The sequence below is a fragment of the Mesoplodon densirostris genome, chromosome 7 (assembly GCF_025265405.1).
Source record: "Mesoplodon densirostris isolate mMesDen1 chromosome 7, mMesDen1 primary haplotype, whole genome shotgun sequence".
In the NCBI taxonomy this organism is placed as follows: Eukaryota; Metazoa; Chordata; class Mammalia; order Artiodactyla; family Ziphiidae; genus Mesoplodon; species Mesoplodon densirostris.
Window position 1 is genome coordinate 48,837,148 of NC_082667.1, and position 27,530 is coordinate 48,864,677.

Below are 27,530 nucleotides of genomic sequence, written 5' to 3' on the forward strand. Positions count from 1 at the left end.
TTCAGGGAGAATAATTTCAGCCCCCTTCAGCTCGCATGACAATCTTGTGTGACTGGGGCGAGTAGGCGGGCACATCCTTTTACATACTGCCCCACCTCCTTTGAACCCTCCTCTAAGAGCCTGGCTTCCTTTTATTATTTTAATTTTTTTTAAAAAAATTACCTCCCCCAAATTCACCATAGGGGGGAGGGAAACCCTTCTTGGTTCTGTCCCTCCCCCCCCACGCCTTGTTCCCCGGGGAAGGGAGACCCCGAGACGCTTGGTACTTGCCCGCGGCGTTGCTTCTACCCCGGCGCTGGGATGGCCACACTGGGCGCAGGGGGCAGCGATCGAAGTGGCCGCCGGGTCTAGGCTGTCGCTCCATGTGCCGGGTGAGCACCGTGTTCGGGTCCCCCAGCGCGCTGCCACTGCCGCAGCCCGGAAGGAGTGTGCCCCGTTGTTAAGGACCCTGACTGTTTCACACCAATGATTTGCCACTGCAAAGTTGCTTGCACCAATAACACTTTGTCGTTGATGTTTGGATGCAAGGTAGGACGAGGTTCATGTCTTTTTAATGCATGCTGCCTCCCTTGGGGGAGCAAATCATTCCTTTTGTTGTTTGTTTATGTGTCTGCCTGTTGGGAGAGTGACAGAAGCTACGACTTGCCCTGCTCTCTCTGGGAGCCGGCTGGGTTTGGGGGCCGGGAGAGCTCACAGATGTTGGGTTAAAAACTCAGTCGTGACGGGACCCTGGTCTCTAATGTACAGAGGCTCCAAGAGCAGATAACGCCCACCTCGGAAAGGGGGCGCCTTAGGTGGCTCTCTGCTTGGGATCTCTTTATATACTTAGCTAGTGACTGGGCTTCTGGAGGCTCCTCCGCGAGCTCCTGAACTCGTCACAGGTTGCCACTGCCTGGAGCCCCACAGTCAGGGTTAGCTGGAGTGGTAGATGTACTTGAGATGGAATTGAGCATATCAGTTTGCAATTTGACACTTTTCAAGCTGAGGAGCCTATTTTTATTTTACACAGAAAATCTGGAGCCAGGCTCATGTTGCCCCCAATTGTGTATTTTTCTCTGAGCTTATACAATCCACTTGAAATCCACACTCAGAAATTTTATCCAGAGGTGGCGCGATTACTCAGTGAGTTTCAAGTGAATAACTGTCCCACCCCAGATTTTTGTAAAGGGGATTGGTGTTCCCAAGGAAATGAGGTTTGGAGGTTTTTGAAGCAGGTTAGCATTCATTGCTCAGTGTCTGAAACTTTTTTTCGTGGACGCGATGATGCACCCCCTGAGAAAGATTCATAGAACTCGTCATTTGAGCAGTCTTAGCCAGTGAATGGTCTGCGTCCATGTCCCCTTACTCCTAGATACACACCTTCACTTCTTATCATTATGAAAAACTGGGAGAGGGGGATTGTCTCACCTGTTTGTATAAAACACTTTTGTGGCTGCTATGGTGGTTCTCTAAGGAGACAGAGAGAGAGAACATCATATAAAATAACTGACAATTCACTTCTGTAAGTGAATAAAAATCACATGACCTCTGTCGTTCTGAAGGATAACACCAGTGACTGCATTGGACACTGGCAAGCACCTTAGGCAGTAGAGTTAATGAAACATATACATTCAACTTCATGGATAATGCTCAGAAGAGGTGTAGATTTAATGGAAAAATTGGGAGTCAAAATCATGAGTCTCATACTGGCTATGCCTAGAGAATCTCTCTTCTCTGAGCCCAGGTTTTCTTCTATAAAATGAAAGGTATGGATGAGATAATCCTCCACAGCTCTAACATCCTTCAATGATGTTTTTCATAAAATCATTTAATGGTAAAGTTACTGCCAGAGATTTATGTATTTTACTCAATATGATAGGCTGCACCTTAGAGTCAGTTACAAAAGTATTGATCATACTTAAACAGTAGCCTGATGCTCCTTGTGAAACCTCTGAAAAGGTCTGAGAGTTGTTGAAGGTTTGTGTGTTCATCATTGCCAGGAAGATGTATGTAACTGAACAGCACCAATAACTAACTTGTTAGCTCCGCTCCTCACACAACCTGCCACCCTTCCCCCATGTGTCTATCTGCTTACTCTTCTAATTGTATTTCCAGCAGCATCTTAGCGATGGCTACTGTTTAAAATCTATTCCAATAAACATATGAGGATTGCTTTGCAGTGCAAAATGATTATTTACATAGGTGAATTATTTGCCAGGGGAAATTTAACACCAGCTAATAATCAAATAAGATAAGCTATTGGTGTGGAGAATGTTGTTGAATATGCATTCAACCTGGGACATTCCAAAGAAGTTTCTTTTATGCTGTTAAATTTTCCCTGATTTTCAGATCATATTGCAGGGAATTGGTATATTTACAAATGCTCTTTTTTTAAAAAAAAAAAAAGTTGGGGAATTATGTTAGTTTAACTTCCTTTAAGTTCTCTTTCTTTTGGTGTTTCAGTTTTAAAAAGTCAGTTTGTGAGAGAACCATGTCAATAGAGTGAAATACCTAAATGACTGTGTTGGTAGATAATGTTCCTTGGAAAATAAATCAAATTTCTATAAAATAAATTAATACTTTTAGAGAGTCTATCCCATTTTATTTTGCCAAGTATATTTGAATAAGATGATTCTTAAAAGCCTTGTATAATGGGCTTGATAATTATATTATAACCTTACTTAACAGTTGGTTAATTATTTACTGGCTAATGTAAGGCTCCCACCTTGGAATCTTAGATATGGAAATAATGGAGCCTTCTATTCTAGCCTTTCTCTAGTGAAGTTCTTCAACACTATTTGACGGATGACAATAGAACATAATGTGGAAAAGTTGCATATCGTATAGGCCTGGGTTTCAAAACTGGATGTACCCTGCTTACTAGATATATGATTTTTCTAAGTCTCAGTTTTTTCACAGGTGAAATGGCCACAGTAATAACTACTGCTTTACATATTACTATGTCATTGAGAGGAGTACAATTTAAATGAGATACATGCAGTGTTTAGTAAGTATGCATTCATTAAATGACTGATACTTTTTTTGTTTGTTTGTTTGCTTGCGGTACGCAGGCCTCTCACTGTTGTGGCCTCTCCCGTTGTGGAGCACAGGCTCCGGATGCGCAGGCTCAGCAGCCATGGCTCACAGGCCCAGCCACTCCGCGGCATGTGGGATCCTCCTGGACCGGGGCACGAACCCGTGTCCCCTGCATCAGCAGGCGGACTCTCAACCACTGCGCCACCAGGGAAGCCCATGACTGATACTTTTATATGGCCTTGGTTATTTTCATAGCTCCACTGAGGGGGTTTCATCACTTATAGGAAGAACCTCTTTTACTCTTAGGGTAGTTCTTTCGATAAATTGTTCATTTTTGCCATGAGCTTGAGTATTACTTCTCTTAAAGTTATTTTCTCTATGTTAAGTGTTTATATAAAACGTAGGAACAATTTATATATTGATAAAATATTCATAAAACAAAGTGGGTTTATAAAAATGAATGAAAAACTGATACCAAAAAATATTTATTGAGCAATCAATAAAATGCTAGACACTAGAGATGTGGCAGTAAACAGCTTTTGTCCCCAGGATCTCGAAGTCAAACTATACTAATTACGATAATGATTTAAGAAAACGTATAACATAAGGATTTTAGCTGAATCTTTGAGCAATGAAAGAATTTAAATAATTGTGGGAAAAAAACTTATGGAGCTATGTCAATATGGAGGCTCCAAAAGTGCATTCATTCCAATATTATCTAGTAGGTTTGAAAATAAGTTTATTAGGATGGGCATTTATTTTCTTTCCTGGAAAATAATTAGTATGGCAAAGTCAAAAACCTTATTTGTGTGTAAGCCAGACTTTGTCCATTTCAAAAACACTTAAACTGTTCTTATTACCCCCAAACCTAGTAATGGCTTGAAGGGTTCTGAGTAACTTGAGCTTTCAAGGCAGAAACCCCAAATAATTTTATTTTGTCACTTAGCAATCTCCAGCCCCTCCCCCCTTGCTGCACCCTGGTTGTCATTCAGTTTAGTTAACTGACTATATTACTTATGACTATAAATGTGAAGTGTCTATCTGTACTAGGATCTATCCCAGGCACCATGATAGGCATTAGAAATACAAATATAAGTATGACACCATTCCTTTTCTCCAGGGATTACAAATCTATTGAGAGAGGTAATTCCACTTCGTTCCCTAAAATACAGAAAACCACAGTCCCACTTGAACTTAAGGTCTCATAAGAGAAATTAGAACACCATTGTTCAAAAAAGTTTTCCTGTTGTTTCAGTTCTCTTTTTGCCCCAGTCCATATGGTATTACCAGATAATGCTGCTTATGGGAATGGGCTTTCCATGGAAAAGGAGGCCTTCTGAAAGGCTTTTTCTTTTCATAATAATTTCTGTGTCATTATGTGAAAATTGGCATTAGCTTTACCTTTGTGTAACTCTATTTTCTCCACCTGCAAAGATCCAAGTTCTGAATGTAATTTCACAGCAGCCTATATATTGTTTCTCTTTTCTTTATCTTGTTCATTGCTGCATTGCAAGGACCAGCAACCCCCGTGTGTCCCCTTCCCTTCCTTTTCCCTTTTCTAATCACCATTTCCAAGGCAAAATATAAAAAGATAGGATGTTATTTTCCCTAATATTTCCTAATATCCTAATAATACCTAATATTTCCCTGATATTTTTTATTCCTTAATAAAAGTACTTTGTAAAGTCTTATATTCTCTGCAATTATTCCTTTACTTTTTTTTTAACTCAAAATAAGATTCTATTGAAATATGGCTCATACCTTACAAAACCTCTCTCTTCCCCCCAGATAGTCATTTGTTAATGTAACAACTCAACTGAATCAAATCATCAAGCCCCTAGGTGCACCAGGTACTTTTATCCTTTATTAAAGGATAGGGAAAAGCTCTTGGAAAAATTGTAAAGTCCTGGAACCTGTTTTTTCCAGTGAATGTATAGACATTGCAAAAACTGCTTCACCCCTCAAAGGAAAAGAATCATCTGGTAGAAAGCAACCTTTTTCTTTTCTATATCGTTACTCTTCCCAAAGAAAGAAGAATGAGAATAAGGAAGAGATTTAAATGAAAGAAAATAGAAAAAAAGAGGAAATCAAAAGAAGAAAGAAATTCTTACTAGAGAAATAAAAGGAAGGAGAAAAAGAATTCAGCTTGATTAAACATCTATGAAGGTTAGACACTATCCTAGATGCATTCCAGGGTCATTTTTTCCAATCTCCATAGTTATCAGACAAACAGAGAAAGGAAGAGGCAGAGAGGAAGGAAGAAAGGTACAACAAGATGATGGGAAAGGAGAGACATCAGGAAAGAGGAGAAAGAGGAAAGGGAATTGGGCTGTGGGCTCCCAACCTCCAGAGAGTGCTTTTACAATCTCCCTGCTGTCAGCACCTCTCCGGTGGACAGTTCCCAGGAGCCTGCAGGCATTCTCCAACCTCTTCCAGACTTCCTTTTTCAGTCTAGAAACTAGTCTCTGTTGTGGAAAAGTGGTTTTGTTTGCTCATTTGTTTATTTAAGCATAGCAAACTTCGTTATAAAAGAGTGGTGGTCCCAGAGGATTCATTAATCAATATCTCACTGTGTATATTTTTGTATTGGTAGAACAGTTTTTCTATACATGAATATTGCCAGTGTCTGACCATTTTGGTATATTCTTTGTTTTTATTTTAAACTAATACGTGTTCATTGAAATACATTTAAAAAAACATAAAATCATAAAGAAAACAAATTTTAGAAAATACTATTGTCCCAGAGGACTGGAGATAAAAGCTATTAATATTTTAGTAGTTTACTATATTTTTCTAGTTTCCTGGTACTATGTTGTTGTTGGTGGCCCACATATAGCTTCATTAAAAAAATTTAGTTGAGGGCTTCCCTGGTGGCGCAGTGGTTGAGAGTCAGCCTGCCAATGCAGAGGACACGGGTTCGTGCCCCGGTCCGGGAAGATCCCACATGACGCAGAGAGGCTAGCCCGTGAGCCATGGCTGCTGAGCCTGCGCGTCCGGAGACTGTGCTCCGCAACGGGAGAGGCCATAACAGTGAGAGGCCCTCATACCGCAAAAAACAAAACAACAACAACAAAAAAATTTAGTTGTAATCATATTGAGTTTACTTTTGAAAGTTTTAAATTTATGTTAGGATTTGTATATATATGTTAATGGCTATATAACAGATGACCATCCTTATCTTTGGATATTTAATCCAAAGATAAAATTGCCTCCCACAATTTTCTACTATTAAAACAAAATAAAAAACATATATTGGGGAATAAATCTGTTTTTTGGATTTGGAATTATTTCCTTTGAATAGTTTAGAATAAGTAGAATTACTGAGATATATTTTAAATATTTTAAGACTCTTGGTGATTGGTATTGCTACATTCATTTTAAACATGGTAGTATGAATTTGCACTGCCACAAGTTACATTATATGTTATAACATTCCCCAGCTTTAAATAGTTTTCCTCTACCTTGTGGATTTATAAATATGAGGTAATTCGTTTGTTCTCCTCTGAATAAGTTTCAAACACGATAGACTTTGAGGTAATTGGGGGGGGGGGTTCCCATGACTATATTGGTGTGTTCCAGTTTAAAAATATACAATATCCAAAAATCCAAGTGTTCAAAATGGATACATTAAGTCAACAGCTATTTACACTGTCAAGGCATTCATCCCTATCCCAGCACATACACACTAACCTGCTACCATGGTCCTGATACTGTTCTATATGCATTACAAATGTTAACTCACTTAATCCTTGTTATAATCTTCAGAGATGGGTATAACTGTTATCTCCATGTTAGAGATGGGGAAACTGAGGCATACAGAGTTTAATTAAGTTACCTAAAGTCACATAGCTTTTAAGTGACAGAGCCAAAATTTGAGCCCAAGCAGTTTATGTCTAGAGCATACACTCATTTCCAGAATTAACTATAGGGTTCTTTCAAATGGCAACTTCCTCTAAGGACCTATAAGTTAGGAGTCAATTTGCAAAAATATAATTTATACCTACTTTTCTGAGAATAACTATGAGTCTGAATGCAAGGCATATCTGTCAGAAGATTCAGCCTTATTGTAAATGTTTTTTGCTTTTTTTTTTTTTTGAGAGAGGAGTTTGATCTAATACACCATATCCTATAGTTTTCATGTTCTCATTTCTCATGTAAGGTTACTAAACCACCTAGACAGGAGGTGACTTTCTGAAGATCACACAGCGTGTCACAGAGCCATAGCTAGAACCGGGTCTCCTAATTTCTAACTCAGTATTATGTTTCTATGCCATGACCTCTAACTATGAACTAGAATTTCTGAGAATGAAGGTGAGAGAAGAGAAATTGACAAGTTTTATCTGTAGAAAGCAGGAAAAATAACACCTTGCTAACAGGATTGCTTTAAGGATTAAGTGATATATCACACGTGAAAACATTTAGCACAATGCCTGGAATGTGGTAAATATTCAATACATACATTTTTTAACATCTTTATTGGAGTATAATTGCTTCCCATTGTTGTGTTAGTTGCTGCTGTATAACAAAGTGAATCAGCTATACGTATACATATATCCTCATATCTCCTCCCTTTTCCTCCCACCCTCCCTATCCCACCCCTCTAGGTGGTCACAAAGCACCGAGCTGATCCCCCTGTGCTATGTGGCAGCTTCCCACCAGCTGTCTATTTTTACATTTCAATACATATTTTTGTCTCCTATTTTATTAAGGCCACTTTGCAAACTGGTGAAAAACTTGGAGACTGTTGATAGTCAGCTGAACAGTGTTTTTCAGTCAAGTACATTGAAATTCACTCAAGAGCAAATGAGGAGTACTTTAACCTACTAACACATTGTTAAAGTGTTTTAATGCCACAAAAGGCAGAATCAAGAAGTTTACATTATTCACACCAAAAAACACCCCAAAAAACCTAGATTAAATCTGACCCAGAAAGAGAAAATGAAAAATGAGCTAATGAATGAAACAGGTCCTGAATGTCCCAAAGAAGCAGGTTGCATAGGCTTTGTGTCCTATTTGACAAAGTGTACTTGCCAGTTCAAGGTCCTTTTCAAATTTTATTTTTAATAGTAGACACTTTGGGGAAGAAACTCTAAAAATCCAAAGACAAAGAGGGTTAAATATTATGCAGTCACTAAAATATGTTCACAAAAACGAATGTGGAATCATAGAATTCAGGATCATGAAAAACCTCAGACTTACTTTTCATATTTGTTATGAAGCCTTTGCCTTCTGCTTGCTTATGGATATCCAGGTAAAGTTCCAAAGTCCATGTGGTAAAACCATCTCCAGTCCCTTCTGAATTAAATTACCACTGGATTCCTATGGCATCCAGTACTCAATACTTGAATCTTAACTTTAGTATTCAGTTGTAAATTTAGTGTACCTATTCTATTTGTCTGTGTAAACTGTGAGCTCCTTGGGGGAAGGGCCGTATCCTATTCATTTAGTACAGTATTCATTTAGTATAGTACCTAAAAGATCCAGTATGGTACCTAAGAGATCCAGTAAATAGACCTGTGCCTATTCAATACAAGGCAGTCAATATATATTTGTTGAATGATTGAGTGAATTATATGGGTGCTTGTAAATATTAGCTGAATGAATTTGTTAAAAAATAAGTAGTGTGTATTTTTTTTATTTGTCATTTTTCTTTAGCAGTTTGCCTCTGAGAACCTCTTGTGCTATCAAACTTCCTAGAACTTATGTTCCCTGAAACATAGACTACACATTACTCAATGTATTACCCTGGTATGATGGTTAATTTTATGTATGAGCTTGAGTGGGCCATGGGGTGCCCAGGCACTTGGCCAAACGTTATTCTGGGTGTTTCTGTGAGGGTGTTTCTGGATGAGATTAACATTTGAATCTTTAGACTGAATGAAGCAGGTTGGTATTCTTAAAGTGGGTGGGTAGGCGGGCCTCATCTAGTCAGTTGAAGATCTGAATAGAATAAAAAAGCTGAGCAAGAAGAAACTCCTTTTGCCTGACTGCTTTGACCTGGGATATCAGTCTTTCCTCACCTTTGGTCTTAAAATGAAATTTCAAATCTTCTTGGATGTCGGTCCTGCTGGCCTTCAGACCAGAACTTACACCATTGGCTCTCCTGTTTCTCAGGGCTTCAGACTTGGACTAAAACTACATGTCAGCTCTCCTAGGTCTCCAGCTTCTTGGGACTTCTCAGCCTCCATAATCAAATGATCTGATTCCTTATAATAAATCTCTTTCTGTCTCTGGAGGACTCTGAGTAATATACCTGGTGTCTAGGGTGAGATGCCTACACATGTCATCACTAGTAAGTCATTCTTGTTCAGTAAGTTATGGAGGAACTAATAGATTATAAATACAATTGAATCTCTATGCCATGAGGATGTTGTTGCAGTTAAGCTTTTTTTTTTCAGAAGGTCATGGATTTATTTCGTTATAAATCACAGATTATAACTCCAGATGTAGTACAGTAGAAATCATTCAATGCTACTTTAATGATTTTTTCATCTATATTTATATCTACATTTACATATATGAATGTTCTTGTTAGCCTTATGAATACATCGTACATTGCAGTGATGATTAAGTACTCAATAATAATTTTTTCTCTGAAAATTTAAATGATTGGGTCAAATGGAATAAGAACATTGTCCTATATTATGGCTTCTAGAAACCTCATAAATAACAGAATATTTTTCAACGTCATTTTTGTATATGTGTGTGTAACTTCTAACATAAAATATATTATTTTTGATGATGTTCCATTGAATTATGTTTATTAAAATTGTGTCCAAGTTTCTAAGGTGAGTTAAAACATTTTATTTGATGAGTGAGCATGCTGAAAATAGTCATAATCTCTAATATGCCGCTCTAATATATTCTGACTGCCTCAATCTCCACAGTATAGATTAAACCAATCAGGAATTAATATCACTGCATTATATCTCAAATAATGATAGCATCAAATAATGATTAATGTTATCACTTTTATAAGATTTCAAATAATATGGTAGCTACTAGCATGTCAGTTGACTTGCTATCTAAGATTAGAAAACTTTGATTTTTCACTTGGAACCATGTCTCCAACTACCCGCCCTGTGTTTTGCAAAACTCTCCATTTTGAGGAAAGGCAAGTACATTTGTCCATTAATCAATATCTAGCTCTCCCCTCTCTATATTTAGCATTATAGCGGGCACCTCATGGTTACTCAAACACAATAAGATACAGTCCCTGCCTTGGGACTCTTTCAGTTTGGCTAGTGAACCAGTGCAAGAAATACACATGGAAAACAATCAACATGGTAGGCTGGGCTAACTCTTACTGGGTATTCTTCATGCACGAGGCTCTGTTCTAAGGACTCTATGTAAATTAACTCATATACTACTCAGGGTAGTTCCACGAAAGGAGCCATCAATCCCTGTGTGACACCATCACTTCATATGTACAACTAATATCAAGTGAGGATCCACAAAATAGACAGAGTGAAGTAAGTCAGAAAGAGAAAAACAAGTACTGTACGCTAACACTTATATATATTTTAAAAGTAGTCTTATACCTCAGTAGGTTAGGAAGCCCTGCTACAATGAGAAGATACAAGAATGAATGATTGCCTTATGGATAGTTAGAGAAGGTTTTTTGGAGGTAATGAATTAATCTGGACTTTTCAAGGCCTTGGACTAGGTCAGAAAGAATAAAGAGTTTGGCTTTGGACTCAAGTCTACTACTGCTATCTGTGATCCAGCACTTCTTTGCTAGTGTTGAAAGAACATGACATCAGAAGGTGGTGACATGACATTGAAGGTGTACCTTTTCCTTGGGTGGAAGAAGGGAAGGGAGAAAGGAGGAGGAAGAGGGGAAGAGTGTTAGGCTAGACGCTGTCCTGCCATCTGGAGAGAGAGATGCTAAGCCTGAATGATAAGCAGAGAGATAAGCTAAGTGTGGGTGACTTAAGCCTGAGTGTGCTCTCCAGGAGGCCAACAGAAGTAGTAAGCATGTCCTGAGGGTAGAGACTGGTATCCGAAGGTGTTGTGTGATTGGACCTTTAGCTTTGTGACATTGGGGAAGCTCTTTCATTTCTCTGAGCTTCCATTTCCTCATCTATGCAATGGAGAAAAGATATATTTAGTGGGCTTGTTATACAAACCAAATAAGAAAGCAATTAATATGTTTGGGATATAATAGCCATTAGATAGATGTTAGTTTTCTTCCTTTCCCTAGGAAGATACAGCCCCGTCCCATTTCACTTTCGTTTGTATTAATGTAGTATGAAAGAGTCTAGAAAGAGGCTGTTTCACTTTCACATCTAGGAATCAAGAGTGAGAAAGAAAAAGTTTACTCTGTGAACCAGAACAGATATTAGCTCTATTCAACCCGCATTTACTGAGTGTCCAGTGTGCCATCCTTTTGTTAGGAAGATTTTATTTATCATCCCTAGTGTATTATTAACATGTATATCCCATTTCTCCTATTTGAAGTAATTCTGGCGTACCCCTCCCCCAATGATTTTACCTCAGAGAGTCTGTGAGAGACTGTTCCCAACCCCCAAAACACCTTTTACGTGGGCACAGATTCAGTAATCTGTATGTTATCACAGCTGTTGTTACCCAAGGTATTGGTGCCTGAAGGCACTAAGTCGATAACCCTGTTCCTAACATTTGCTGCCTAAGAAAATTTTGCTTTGCATATCAGTAAACCTTATTTTCTTTATTTAAAAGACCAAATGACCATCAGAAGGAACTGCTCCTTGGGATTCTGCATCCTGCCTAATTTCCAAATAAACCTTTCTTGAGTTCTGTAAGATGAAAACATTTTCTCTCTGTGCTTGAGCCTTGTGCATTGCCCTTTGCTGGAGCTATTTCCCCAGCAAATTGCTACGGTTGGTCTCTCAAGCCAGAGGGAAGTAAAAGGTTTTATAATGAAAATGCTGACACGTTCTTATCTACAGCAGTAGGAGTAGGGATGCTATGATCTCATTTATTGTAGAAACCGGATGCCTGTTTTGGCTGAAGGGAGATCAGGCATCCTCCAGAGCTCTGGGGTTTTGAGTCTTTATCTTGAAAAGTTTGCAGTGAAAAAAAATATATATAACTGTAGAGAAATAGGAAACCAGGGCTCTACAAACTGCTCCTTGCTCTTCCGGTAAAGTAGTAAGTTGAATTCCAATAAAGTTCTCAGAGGAAGGTGGTCAGAGGGTTTAAGAGGCTGGAAATGGAGACTATGTATTTGCTGCATGCCAGGCTTACTCTTTGTAATGGTTTTATCTGACTATTTAGAAAGAAACTTTAACCTTGATCTTATTCATACTTTAAATAATGGTCATCACTATTATATGGATAGCATTCTGAAATGAGTTATCTTTTATCCCTCAATACAACGGCTCTATGAAGTAGATAATTTATCGAGGAGGAAACTGAAGCACATTGAGTTTAAAATCTTTTCACTAGGGATGTTCAAGTATCTGGCTGAAGACTTTTTTTTCCAAGATATTATTCAGGTGATAAAATAACTTGTTGGACTGGAGATCCTTTTAATCTCTTTCATATTCATACTTCCTGAATGACACTATGTCTCGCCCAAAGTCACAAAGTATGTAGTGGTGGCACTGGGGTTTAAGTTCAAGTTTCTGATTACAAGCCCAGGGAAAGACTCTCTTTTCTTTGTTTGTCCCTCCCTGAGCATTTCCTAGGGACTGACCATGCTTCCAAAGCATTCAACCAAGAAATTTCTAGTATCCTGCCAAGAACAGAGGGCAGAACTGGTACTTGTCCATAACGCTCATTTATGTGATCAAGATGCGTACGTGTTACCTATATTGAATCTTGAAGGGCTGAGGGTGTACGGTACATGGATTCAACAGATGTGTACCAAGTGAAGAAAATTGCATCGGTGCCATGAAGACAGGGAAACTTTTCAGATTGTAAGGACAGAAGTAGAGTTGAATGACTTCTATATATTGATCCCTTACTTCCTGGATTCTTCACCTCTTGTACTTAGCCCCTAGCCTGGAAATACAATGTCTTTTGTGCTCCTGGAATAGATAGAAGTGAGGGTATGTAGTTAGGCCAGATGAAGGTATTGCTGGTTTTCTCTTTCATTTTTTTATTTCCCACTCTTAAAAGTCCAGGGCTGGGATATTACCTTCCTACTTCCAGTCAAATCAGTTTCATCCATAGTTTCATTTTCAGTTATTTATACTTTTAGTGTTAAGCCAAGAAACTCAACAAGTATTTGCATGTGTCAAAGCCCTGCCACTTCTGTCCAGGGATTTCTGGATGCAATCATATCCTTGAAAGAAGAAAATCTTCATCTCTATGTAAAGGTGGTCTAGGGGATAGCCTTTTTGAGTTCTAAGGAAGTAAAGAAAAATGGCTTATAAAATTGATTTCAGATGAACCAGCTTTCTGTGAACAAAAGCAGAGTCTGTGTTTGCTTGCATGATCGTATTTGTAGGCTTAGATAATTTTCAGATGTTGTCAGACCCACGTGCATATTTTTTGTTCCATTCATATGGATTCAGGAAGATAATTCCTAAATTTTCTGACCAAAAAAGGGCAACTCCACATGTTTTATTTTACTCTAACACAGCTAGGTGTTCTGAATTTTAAGTGAGAATTTGGCATTGGCATGTTAGTCTTCTTTATATACATGTTTAGAGAAGAGATCTGTCTGGCAAACCTTAGGCTTCTTTTGCAGGTGTCAGTTAATTTGTTCTCTTTACATTTAATTGATGATGTTTTATTTCACTTCATTCCTCTTTGAAACAGTTTAGGAAAACTGTGCAGTAACTTCAATTTCAATGCAACTGAATTTTAGCAAATGAGGAGGTAATGAATGGACTGAAATAGATCTACAGAGGTTTGACTTTTTTTTTTAACTAGGTACATAGCAAGATTACTTCCTGTCTAGAGAAGAAGATTTGACAAAATTAGTTTAGTCAGTCTCAGAGTATTAATGTTAAGAACTTTATGTTGTGCCTCATAGATGATAGTTTTGAGGATCCTTTATTGCCAATCACAGACTCAGTTCCATCCCTTTAATCTAATTTTATATTAAGTTGTAGTGAATTTATTAAGGTGTTCCAATATGCCATTCAGAAAATATTAATGAGATTAATATTTTAAATATTTAAATTTTAAAATATTTTTAAATATTAAAATAGTAACATATTTTTAAATATTTTAAAATATTAATGAGGTTCATGTGGTGTGTCTACAGTTTCTTACCTTCAAATGAATAATCCTGATGTATTGAACGGTTTGAAGTTTGTGCCTTGCATACAAGCTGGCTGTTCAGACCTCTCAAGACACTCTCTGTATAGCCATTCATAGCTATGAATCATCTAGCACCTTGTACTGTTATTTAATGATTGCATATAAACATTCTACTTGCCTGCCCAGCAAGAACATTGTTAGTTTATTTTGCAAATAAATTATGTATTTATCCTCTTCTGTACTTACCCAGTGCCTTAGAATGGTATGGGTTCTTTCCCAGGAGGGAGGAGATCAAAGAAATTTTAATAGTGTAGCTAATCCCTCCTTCTCCTTCAGGATCTGTTTGTGTCATCTCTCAAGAAAGATATTCCTGGCCACCACATCATCTGTCTGATCCCATGGAGTTGTGAACTTCTTTCTACCATACTGAGCTGAATTGTCACAAGGCTGTAAATACCATGAGGTGTCAGAGTCTGGGACTTAACATCTTGAACACTTAGCTACTAGTATGGTGCTTGCAACATACCTAATGCTCAATATATGTTTATTGAATAAATGGTTTATGTAATTTTTACGTTGAATTATTTAGTCAAGGGAGACCTACTATTAATTTCAAAGAGAAAGGAAGCGTCCTAGTTTTGTTAATGTTTTTCTAGCTTCTCCCAAAATGACACCCATCATACTTTATTTTTAGGGTATCCTTAGCTGCATATAATTTCTACCGAACTCCATTTCATATCATGAAAGCAGAGGGAAGAAAATGAGGTACTCAATGAATATAAGTTGAATGAACAAATAAATAAATCCCTCAGTGCCCAACATGGACACTGAGAAGTTAGTTGATAAGTACTTGGTGAAGAAATGAATGGATAAATGAATGACTATAAACATAACATCCCACGGTAACTTTATTTTGTGGGTTAGTTTAAATCCATCTTAAAACAATTTACAGTTTCCTAACAGCTGAAAGGGATTTGTTTTTGCTTCTATTGCTTATAAACTGACACCAGCTTTCATCTCTCTGACAGCCTCAGAATCCAGGTATTGTTCGATGTCTTTAATAGAATTGAATAATTTGTAGTAAGGCCTTTGAGAAGAGCTGGTCATGTATTTATAGGATGAGGCTTGGCTTCAGTGCTGCCACAGGACCTGGCAGCCTTGGTGCTCTGGGAAAGGAGATCATTGGAAAAGTCCCCTTGCTGTGGCATGCTTCTCAGCACCAGCATTTTCTCCATCCCAACTAAACTAGAATTATCAATCCCTGTGTAAGTCCTTCTGAATTAAGTCCAGTTAAAAGTAGTTTATTTTCCATTTATTAGCTGAATTACTTTGAATGCTTCATTCCCTTTAAGAAATTGTTCTGGCCAACTAGGCAGAACTGCTAAAGACTGTTGCTAAGAGCAACCAGCTAAGAAGTTCTTAAATTAACTAACAGGCTACCTCAGATCCTTTCTAGATATGAGTCTGTGCACATGTGTGCATGTTCATGTGCCTACTTAAATAACAGATGCATATGTAAATGAATAAATGAGTCATTACCTATCGATTCAGGTTAGGCCGGGCTTCTGTGTAAAAGAGCCAATCAAGAAAAGGAAAATGAATTAATTAATTAGGAGGAGCTCTGCTCAGTAGTGGTTAAGCCATTTGAATATCAAAATGCTCCATATTTTAAAATCATTATAGTGGTATGAATTCTGGACTGCAGGTAGAAAATCTAGCTTGTATACTGCACGAGGACCACGGCTCTCTTTTACTCATGCATCACTCCACCCCTACTGGCCAGCATGATACCTGGCACATAGTAGGTGCTTATTAATATTTTCTCTATAAATGAAGGAATGACTGCCTAGATAATAGTCCCACTTTATCAATGAGGACTTGGATGAAAATAAATAACATTCCACAGGTTTATGGAGAGAAATAGGCTAAGCTAGGCTTCAAACCCAGGTCTAACTCTGAAAACTATAGTCTGAAGTGAAATGTTGCTTCTTTTTTAAAATACTTTACAGGACCTAAGTCTAGACACTTCATGCCTTGTGAACTGGCACTTGTGAAGATAGTGTATCATAGAAGTAGAGATACAAATTCGCAAATTCAAAAGATCTGGATTGAAAACTCAGCTTCTATCATTTATTAGTAGTAGGAAAATGGGTGAGATGCTCAATATTTCTGAAGACTAGCCTTCAAGTGCAAAATGGAAATACTAGTGGCTTATTTAAACACACATTGTAAGAATTAAATGAAGTTGTAAATAAAATTATATATATAAGCACTTAGTATGGTTTATACTAAGAAATATTGACTGACAGTATTACTGTTACTTAAGACAGAGGAGAAAACAGTGTGATAATGTGTTTTTCTGAGGAATAGATTACACCTAAATGAATGAATAAATAAATAATCTTGCATAACTGAATACTTGTAGTACTATTTTTTAATCTATTTTTTACGTTTATAAGGGACTAAAAAATATGGTTCCTAGATCTTCCTAGTCCCAAAGCTATTTTCATTGTCTTATTCAACATTGTACCTGAAAATATCTTCAAAGTTGAAGACTTGGCCAATTTGCTTATGTTAATTAACATCATTTATATGCCTAAACCAGTTTTTCTCTAACCCTAGCTCTTGAGATCCAAGTATCCAATTATATGTTAATGTTTTGACAAAAGTGTAATTTAGGGTGGGGCATTTTATAGAACTGAGCTTTATTTGTTTATCTCAGAGGAGAAGCATTTGTGGCAGAGAATTGCTTGACCCTTGCAAATATGAATGGTAGATATTTGTTTTTTCATTTGATGAACCACTTGTTTCAGTACCCAGTCTGTCTGGGTAGAACCCATGTTCTTCAATTTCTTATGGTTGTATTCAGATCTAATCTGAAGAAAGAAAGGTCAGTGATTTAGAACAAGTCAGGGTCTCAGGGTTTTCTTCAGAGAAATTGAGTAAGTCCTACTACAGGGACACAATTGAAACTGTGATTCATGTGAGCTCTGGCCCTTACAGTCTTTCTTGTAAGGATGGCACATTCATTTTTAAAAGAAAGATGACTCAATTAATCTAAGCATGGGAACATCTCATTCATCTAGCATAATACGGAAATTACAGATTCTACTCAAGCACTTTTTTCTCAAATAAAGTAAGCCCCCTTTAAGTGTGTAAAACATATTCTAAAGCATTTTTTGATGAAACTCTTTAGAAATACAATATAAACGTCCCTGCTTCAATGATACTATGAGGACCAAATGAAAACAGACATGAAAGCTCTTTGGGGAAAAGTTGTCTCAATGAATAATTATTAATTTATTTCCTATTTAACAAGCATGTATAGATCTTTTCTTGTGACAGATGCTGTGTGAGGCTCTGAGAAGGCAATGATGAAGAAAAGAGAGATGGTCTCTCCTTCCTGGAATTTATAATCAGATGACTAAACAAATACGTATACACTAACAGTTAAAAAGAAGAAAAAGATAAAATAGGAAATTATTCAAGGCCTGATTTAAACTGAGAGGTCATGGAAGGTTCCCCTGAGGAAGTAATATTTGGGAAGGATGAATTAGAATTAGGAAGGTCAAGAAGAATGGCTATGGATGGTAGGTGGAGGTTTCTGTGAGGTTGAGGAAAAGGAAATATTCGAGGGAATTATCAAGCTTAGTGACTGATAAATGGGGAAAGGAAGTGAAAGCAAGGAGAGAGTCAAAGGACATTTCCACATTTTAAGCCTAGAGTTCTGGGGGAGTGATGTTAATGTCAACAGATCTAGTGAAATTAGGAGTGAGGAGGAATTTGACTTTATTTGCATTTATACATTAAGTTTGGGGTGACAGTGATCCATCAAACTGGTTGGCCAACCAGTTTCAATGTAGCACTGAGCAAGTGAGAGTCCAGCTGCAGCCACGGATTTGAGAGTCGACCACTGTTAATGCTGTGAGGATTGGGGGCATGTAGAGAGAAATAGAAGTTTGGAAATCCCTATGATGAGAGGTGGAGTAAGAAGTTGAGTAAAGGAGACTAAGAGATTTAGTAATAAATAAGCAACAAATAAAGGAGAGAATCTCAAGAATAATATGGGAGCTGATGTTACAAATATGATATATATTGAATACTACCTTCCTAGTTTGTGTTAGGCATGTGGGACATCAAGATGAACAAAGCAGACATATGGCCCAGAGGAGGAGAATAATTATTGAGAAAAAATGGGATTTGGTAATTCCAGTAGAGACAACAGGTTGAAAGCTAAATTGTGGGTGGTTTGGGGGAGAGGGAATGGGGGAAGGATAGAGGCCACAGCTGTGTGTTATCTGAGGAAATCTTCAGAAAAAGAAGGGAGAAAAATAGGCCCAGAGTAGGAGAATAATTATTGAGAAAAAAATGGGATTTGGTAATTCCAGTAAAGACAACAGGTTGAAAGCTAAATTATGGGTGGTTTAGGGGAGAGGGAATGGGGGAAGGATAGAGGCCACAGCTGTGTGTTATCTGAGGAAATCTTCAGAAAAAGAAGGGAGAAAAATAGGATGTGTTCTGGATGGTCTGTAAGGTCTAGTGAAGGCTCTGCTCCAGCTCTTAGGCAGCACTACAGAAAGAAAAGACAAAGAGGACACTGAAAGTGGGGTGTAAAGGAAACTGCCCAGTATTAGGAATGGTAATCCTTACATTTCCAAACCAGCTTTGCTATGAATACATCCTTTCTATTTTCTGGGCTTAATTTTGCTTATCAGTACAAAGTATAAAGATGTGGAGGTGGTTCAAATACTTCTAAAGTCCCTTCCAGTTCTAACATTTTATTGATAAAAGTCCCAGAGAGTAGAGTACTGACTTAAGGAGACAAGTCCCAGAAGAGATGGTCAGGGTGAGAATGAGGGCATACACCCTAACATACTATAATAGCTACAATAATAATAATAAGTGTAAGAGCTATTTTGAGCAAGGTACTGTGCTAGACACATTTTCCTTCACAATAACTCTTGGAAGCAAATGTCATAATTCTAGTGTTAAAAAGTATGAAGCCCCAGAGTATAGAGTTTTAGTGACTTGACCAAAGTTACCAGCAAATAAATAGACGAGCTGAGATTCAAATCAGGCAGACATGAAAATAAGAGGAGATAGAGTTTTCTCTCCTACTGGAATTCTGCATCTTTAAGAAAATAGAAAATGATATGTTGGGAGTAAGAGAAGGGGTTTGGGAACAGGGGCCCATGAAGGGTGGAAAAGGTCTAGGTCAGTCATGATTGGCAGTGGGTCCAAGAGAAAGGCAAAACAGCCCCACCCAAGTGGCGGTACCCAGTTCTGTGGTGTGCCCCCAGCCCTGTGACTGGTCTCGTGTATGGCATTCTGTTCTACAGCCTGAGAGCCAGAATGGAGAAGCAGGAACTGGAGCCAATCCAGGATCCAGGACTGACACATATGTCTTGGAGGAAGTTTAAGTGGGAGACCAGGGAGTGATGGCAGGCTGTGCTACTGAAGCTGACTGCAGGCTCAAGGCTGGGCAAGGAGTCAGGGTAGCCAGAAGCGGGCTGGTAGTGTGGGTGCTTCTGCCTTTCATTGCTCAACTTATCCAGTGTGTCTTCTATAATCATTCATAGTGCAAATAAAGAGAGGAGGACCTGGGAAAAAAGTAGGCCAAGATTCAAATTCATATACCATCACTACTCACCACAGGATATGACGTGGCTTACAACTACTGTTACCATGCCACGTTGTTATTGATACGATAGTTGAGTGAAATCTGATTTTGTGGCAATTTGTATTCTGTTATTTCAGTTAGCCATATTTGGTCAGTTTTTCTCACAGAATAGCTGCATTCTCTCACTTCAAAACCTGATCTTATAAAAAGAATTCTCAAAATATCTCAATACAAATTAATTTTTATATAACACTCATGATAGTGAAGGCAGATTTTTTTGTTGTCGCCTTTTTTGCTTTTGCACTTAGGATTATTTTATGTATGCTGAGAATGGCTTCACTGGATACTCCTATTATTTCAGTGTACTCCAAATTATCTTAAGTAAGTATTTTCTCTGGAAACTATAATGAATAAGATAAATATCACTACTTTATACAGTATCACCGCATGTTAAAATGACACAGTTAGTTACAAAGCAATGTCTTTAATAAACATTGTGAGGTTTTACCAAATTTAAGTTTCTCTTGCTGGGTTAAGAGTCAATTTTAATTAATAGCAAAGGGAATAAATGAACAAAAGTAACGTTTATTATATATCTACTATATGTAAGGAACTATCCCAAGCGCTTCATATACCTTATTTTTTTTAATACTCTAAATGAACATATAGGTATTAGCCCATTTTATTTTGTTTTTAAAGACTTTGTTTTATGTGGACCATTTTTAAAGTCTTCATTGAATTTGTTACAATATTGCTTCTGTTTTATGTTTTTTTTTTATTTTTTGGCTGTGAGGCGTGTGGGATCTTAGCTCCCCGACCAGGGACTGAACCTGCACCCCCTGCGTTGGAAGCCGAATTCCCAACCACTGGACCACCAGGTAAGTCCCAGTGTTAGCCCATTTTAAAGATGAAGACGGGCTTCCCTGGTGGCGCAGTGGTTGAGAGTCCGCCTGCCGGTGCAGGGGACACAGGTTCGTGCCCCAGTCGGGGAGGATCCCACATGCCGCGGAGCGGCTGGGCCCGTGAGCCATGGCCGCTGAGCCTGTGCGTCCGGAGCCTGTTCTCTGCAATGGGAGAGGCCACAACAGTGAGAGGCCCGTGTACTGAAAAAAAAAAAAAAAAAAGATGAAGAAATAAGCTCAGATGGGTTAAATAAATTTCTTTCTGTCAGACTGCTAGGAATTGGTACAGCCCACATTTGACACACAGATGTTCAGGTTCAAGTTCAGGCACTTTCTCTAATATAGCCCATTAACCACTGTCATTAGTACCTAAGACTTGCTTTCTTGAACTCTGGAAGCCATTCTGTATGAAAGCCCCTTCTCAATTACCTCAGAACAAAAAGTGGGTAGAAGGGAAGAGTCCTTTAGAACTGTTTATCCCAAATAAGAAATAAGTCAGTACACAGCCCATTAGGAGAAATCAGAGGAGGACAGGCAAGGGAGGAGGGGATAGATGAGGTGGAAATCAAATGTGATCTTTTTTAGCACCTTCCCTGTACCAGACTCTAAGCTAAACAGCAGAACTCCAGGTTGGGACCAGATCAGGTAAGATTTCTTCAAGAGAGTTTGGATTAGTAGAATCCCAACAATCATCCCTTATTTCTCTTGAATCTAGGATTAATCATTGTCCAACCTCTTCTAAGGACTTTTGGTGACAGAAAGCTCTTCCCCTCACCAGATAGCTCATCATGTTGTTGGGCAGGTCTGATCATTGGAAAGGGTTTCCTTATATTAATAGTAATTAAATTAAAGTCACTAGTTATTACATCTCCCCCCACCATGCATCTAGTATTTTATTAAGGTTATTGCTAAGCCTTACCCTATCCCTTCAAATGAAGTATGTCCCTCTGCCATAAACATTGGCGAGATTTAGGACATGTCCAAGCCCTGACAGTTGATAAGGAACCAAACCTAAGTCTCTGACTCTTCATTACACCAAGCTGCCTGCCTCTGACTTCTATCCATTGGCACTTTTCCAAGAAGAAATCCAGGATGTACAACTGAGTTCTGGAGGGACCTGGGGATTCTGAATGCTCAGCAGTGAGATGGGAAAGAAATGGAGGTAGGAGTGGGGCACAGAGGTTGGTGGCAAGAAAATGAACATTATAGTGGCGCCCTGACTACGGGATTTTATCCATATGAAGATGACTATAAACCCCGAGTTAGAAAAATAACAATATAGCAAAGGTTGATGACTATTCCACAGTATGCATATGAGGAGATGAAATTTTATTTTTAATGTTTGAATAACAAGGTGTTTTCATAGCTACCTAAAATGCCCTAAAGGAATTCAAAAGTGATGAATTATAACAGAACAAAAAATACAAAGTATTTTTGGTTGACTTTTTTTTTAAATGGAGTAGTTGCTTTACAATATTGTGTTAGTTTATACTGCACAGCAGAGTGAATCAGCTTATACATATATATATATATATATATATATATATATATATATATATATATCCCCTCTTTTTTGGATTTCCTTCTCATTTAGGTCACTACAGGCCATTGAATAGAGTTCCTGTGCTATACAGTAGGTTCTCATTAGTTATCTATTTTATACATAGTATCAATAGTGTATATATGTCAACCCCAATCTCCCAGTTCATCACAGCCCCCCGCTTTCCCCCTTGGTATCCATACTTCGTTCTCACATCTGTGTCTCTATTTCTGCTTTGTGACTAAGATCATCTATACCAATTTTTTCAGATTCCATATATATGCATTAATATACGATATTTGTTTTACTCTTTCTGCTTTCTTCACTCTGTATGACAGTCTCTAGGTCCATCCATGTCTGTACAAATGACCCAGTTTTGTTCCTTTTTATGGCTAAGTAATATTCCATTGTATATATGTACCACATCTTCTTTATTCATTCCTCTGTTGACGGACATTTAGGTTGCTGCCATGTCCTGGCTATTGTAAATAGTGCTGCAGTGGACATTGGTGTGCATGTGTCATTTTGAATTACGGTTTTCTCTGGGCATGTGCCCAGTAGTGGGATTGCTGGGTCATATGGAGGTTCTATTTTTAGTTTTTTAAGGAACCTCCATACTGTTCTCTGTAGAGGCTGTATCAATTTACATTCCTACAAACAGTGCTTGAGGGTTCCCTTTTCTCCACACCCTCTCCAGCATGTATTGTTTGTAGATTGTTTGATGATGGCCATTCTGACCAGTGTGAAGTGATACCTCATTATAGTTTTGATTTGTGTTTCTCTAATAATTAGTGATGTTGAGCATCTTCTCATGTGTTTTTTGGCTATCTGTATGTCTTCTTTGGAGAAATGCCTATTTAGGTCTTCTGCTCATTTTTTGATTGGGTTGTTTTTTTTTTGATATTAAGCTGCATGAGCTGTTTGTATATTTTGGAGATTAATCCTTTGTCAGTTGCTTCATTTGCAAATATTTTCTCCCATTCAAAGTGTTGTCTTTTCGTCTTGTTTATGAGAAATTAACCGTGTCCTCATTTTTAAAGTAGTGGACATTTAAAAGGTATTCTTGTTTATGTCATTAATTCCAGATATCTTAGTGATTACTTTAAAAGGACATTTAATTTTTTCAGTTGTGTATCTTGGGATATATGCTATAAAAGAACAATTAAACTTAGAGTGAAGTCTACACATCTATGACATATGAGAAAATCGATTCTGAATTAAAATTACATTATGTAGACTAAGTGTCTTTTATAATTACTTATACTTTAAAAAATATACTCTATTTTTCATCTAAATGGCCAAGGTTGGAATTTTTGCTCTGCTACTTATCTCTATGTGGCCAGAAGAGTAGCTTAATCTCTTTGAGCCTTAGTTTCCTCATTTGTGGACTCAATTTAAAACCTACTGTATTGTTTTGCTGTGATGAGTAAATGAAATCACATTTGTAAAGTATTTAGCACAATGATAACATGTAGTCTGACATCAGAACGAGAGAAAGAGAATCAGTTCTGTGGCTGAAAGAAAAACATTATGAATTTAAACGTCTGGACAAGATGGCTACATCTCACTATTTGAATCTCTGCTTTCATAATATTTTGTATCATCTGTTTAGTGATTTACATGAAGAGGCCCATTTAAGCACTGTTCTGTATTTTTCATAAAGCAGATTGAATCCCCTGACATATTTAGAGTAATTAAGAATTTCAAGTGAATGTGTTTAATGTTATACTGATGTGTTTCTTTGATGATAGACATTAAATAAAATAACTAATTGAATAATTGAATTTTCAAAGCCATTCATTGTAAAAATTAGTGGTACAAGAGTAATTGTGTTTCTATCAAAGGACATCATGACTAAACATACTGCTTTTTATAATGGAAAACAAATATATCTCGTACTTCTGAACCAACTAGTTGTAACATAGTCAATGTGTACCTGATTAATTTGCACTTTAAATTATCATAAAAATACCTTAAAATGGAAAACTGTGAAAAATATGTGATGGAAACATACATTTTCAAGCAGAGTAACTTGAGTTTGAATATTCATTCTTCTTCAGAAATGATTTTGGATAAGTACATTTTCTAAGCCTTGGTTTCTTTATCATTAAAATAGAGATAATAATAGTGCAACTTGTGGAATTATTTTGATAATTAATTGAGATAATACATGGAAACCATCAGGCACATTGCATGTGTCAGTGTGTAAGCATTAGAGGTATATAGTATTTCAAATCCAGATAAATATACTGGAAAGACTGTACAAAGACAATTTTATTGTGTTTTTTCTAACAAAATTTGTTTTTAAATAAGTAAATAATCATTGCCTGATTTTGTTTTATAAATCTGAATAATTATAACTGAATTTGATTAAAACCAAGTTCACCAGCATTAACTTGTTTTGTATTCAAAATGTGCCTATACTTAGGAATAGATTAGGATACCAGTTAGGCTAGGAACAAAGAGGTTTATTCCGTAAGATGTTGGCTTGTCACGTTGGGTTCTTTGTGATTATACTGCCTCGGGGAATCTAGCTGTAGTCACACAATCACAGAAAACATTTCCATGTTCCATTCCAGCAGTGCTCCCTTAAGGTTTTTGAAACAAAACCTAATAACTGATTAGGTTTCCTATATCTTTCCTGCTGTTCCCATGATGCTTTTGTTTGCCCTATAACCACAGTCAGAGGAAAAAACAAAAAAATGTTTTCATTTCTCTTGTTGCCAAAGCTAAAAATTTCAAAGTTATTCTCCTCGACTCTTCTATTTGTCTTACCTCCAAAATCTATTCAGGTACCTAGTTTTGCTGATTGGATCTCCTTAATATTTTGAATTTTTTCCCCTCCCATTTATCTACACAGACACTGACCAAGTTTATACTCTCACTTCCTCTTACTTGAACTGAATTTACCTTTTTGACTAATCTGCCTCAAATCTCATTTCTCTCCTCCATGCTGTAACAAGAGGTAATTTTCTAAAATAGAAATCTGGTAATATTACATCTCTGATTAACAGCCTTCACATTGCCTGTAGAAACAAACAAACAAACAAACAAACAAATCTGAACTCCTTGGTGGAGCTCCAGGCCCTCATGGACTTGCTCCTGCTTCTCCAGTTTCAGAAGTTAAGATTTCAGGCTCTGGAGTCAACAGGTTTTCTTATATGTAAAATTAGAATTAACAATAGTACCTATTTCACTTGGTTGTTTTAAGGACAAAATGAGATAATATTTACTTACCTGTGTGACACATGGTAAGAGGTCTCAAATTTAGGGTCCCTTAATATTATTTCTCATTTCTTCCTCCATGTATATCCTAGACATAACAAAGAGCCTTCTGTTCACCCAACTAGTGACATTCTCTCTTGGTTTTGTTTCTGTGACTTTGTGTTTATTGTTTCTTCGCCTGGTTTGTCACCACATAACCCCTTCCTCCTCAGCTCCTTTGTCTGCCTTGCATATCCTGTTCACCTTTCATACTTAGCTCAAGGATATTTCTTTTTGGAAGACGTTCTGATTTCCCCATTGACAGAGCTAGAAACTCCTCAGCACCCCATTAGGAGATCAAGGTCAAGAGTGTGTATTCCGGAGTTCCACTGCCTGGATTTAATGTAATGTTCTTGGGCAAATTACTCAACTTCTCTAAGCCTCAATTTTATCTATAAATTTGTGTGAATGATAGGACATATCTAAGGGTATTATGTGAAGATTAAATGAGACAATATATGTATGTGCTTAGCACAGTGCATGACACATAATAAAGGCTCAAAAACTATGAGTCAGTAACTATAATAGCAAGTAGACTGGAGTTCATTGTTTTGACAGAGCATGCATTGCCTCATGTTATCACAGTCTTGCTTATGTCTATGACTTTACATATACCAGACTGAAAATTCTTCTTAGACCTTCTATTTTTGTGTTCCTTGCACATGGTTTGAAACTGACTCATGATAGATCATTGGTATGTTTATTAAAGGAAAAATGTGTGAATATCTACTTTGGAGTTGCTCTCACTTGAAAACTGGTAGGAATTTTATTTTTATATTTTTAGCAGTATTTATGGAGCAGTCAGCCTGGTATAGGGAAAAACATTTCATTTCAATAAACAACAAACACTAAGCTCCAATCTCTTTGAGGATGAGGTAAATATCTTATCAGTCTCTGTATCTACAAAACACATACATGCATTGCTCAATGAATGTTAATTATTGAATAGATAATTCATGTGTTCATCTCCCCTATTAAACTGTGTCTACATTATAAGCAGAGAGTATTCCTCCTGTCCAATAGTATCATTCACATAGTAAGTGTGCAATACACTTTAAATACTTTATTTGTAATTGTGGCCCAACTTATAGACTATGTAAAAAATTCGTTACAAATCATTCCATGCAAATTGTTGAAATCTCATTTCATGCTCTCCGACAAAGCTATTATAATTTTTATAGTATCAGTTATTTTAATAATTTTATTCCTTCTGTAATTATGTCTGTAATTTTTTAAAAGTACATGCTACCTTAAATTTGGGGACCATATGTTAAACACTTTTAAATGTGATATTCCCAGAGTAGAGAGTCTAGCGTTATTATGATCCAGAAACACTTTTGACATTGTGTTTGTAATCATATAACCCACATAGAACAGTGGAAGTTGAACACAGAGTGATTTGAAGCTAAAAAGCTCAAGGTTCAAATCTTACCTCTGCCAGCAGTACAGTCTTGGACATGTCATTTTATCTTTCTGAACTCAGTTTCCTCTTGTGGAAAATGAGTCCAATAAGACCTACGCTGCAGTACTGTGAAGAAGGTTTAGAACACAATAGCAGCTCAGTAGAAGTAGCCATTCTGATTTTAAAAGATCAACCATTTTACTGAAACCTAATTATTTTATCTTATCCACTAGTAAGGAATTCATTCATGAACATCACTGTACTACAAGGTACCCTAAAGCCCAGAGGGATGAGTGAATAATTTAACAATTTTCTGAATGTTAACTGCTGAAATATTGCATACAAAAGATGATTTGGAACATACAAAATGTTCTTGGAAACCACTGCTAACTTAACAATAGCTAAATCCATCTGCTCTCCTGGAGTTTCATTTATATTAACCCCACTCTGTATTACAAACCCATATTTGGACTTAATTGAATCTGGATTAATATCTGATTTATTGCCTAAAAATAGAAATAAAAGAAGATCCAATAGAGAGATCAAATTCAGGTGATAGGCCCATGGTATTCACTCTTTCTTTGTTCCTTT

At 37.2% G+C, this 27,530-nt stretch overlaps 1 protein-coding gene across 1 annotated transcript in view; it reads left to right on the plus strand.

The window, feature by feature from the left end:
- The first annotated feature begins 469 nt into the window (after positions 1–469).
- The window catches only part of DLG2 (discs large MAGUK scaffold protein 2), a 1,239,088-nt gene continuing 1,212,027 nt past the window's right edge, over positions 470–27,530 (plus strand). The window contains exon 1 of the mRNA XM_060105473.1: positions 470–528. Within this exon, the coding sequence (XP_059961456.1) occupies positions 514–528 (15 nt within the window). The 5' untranslated portion in view covers positions 470–513. The remainder of the gene's footprint in view (positions 529–27,530) is intronic.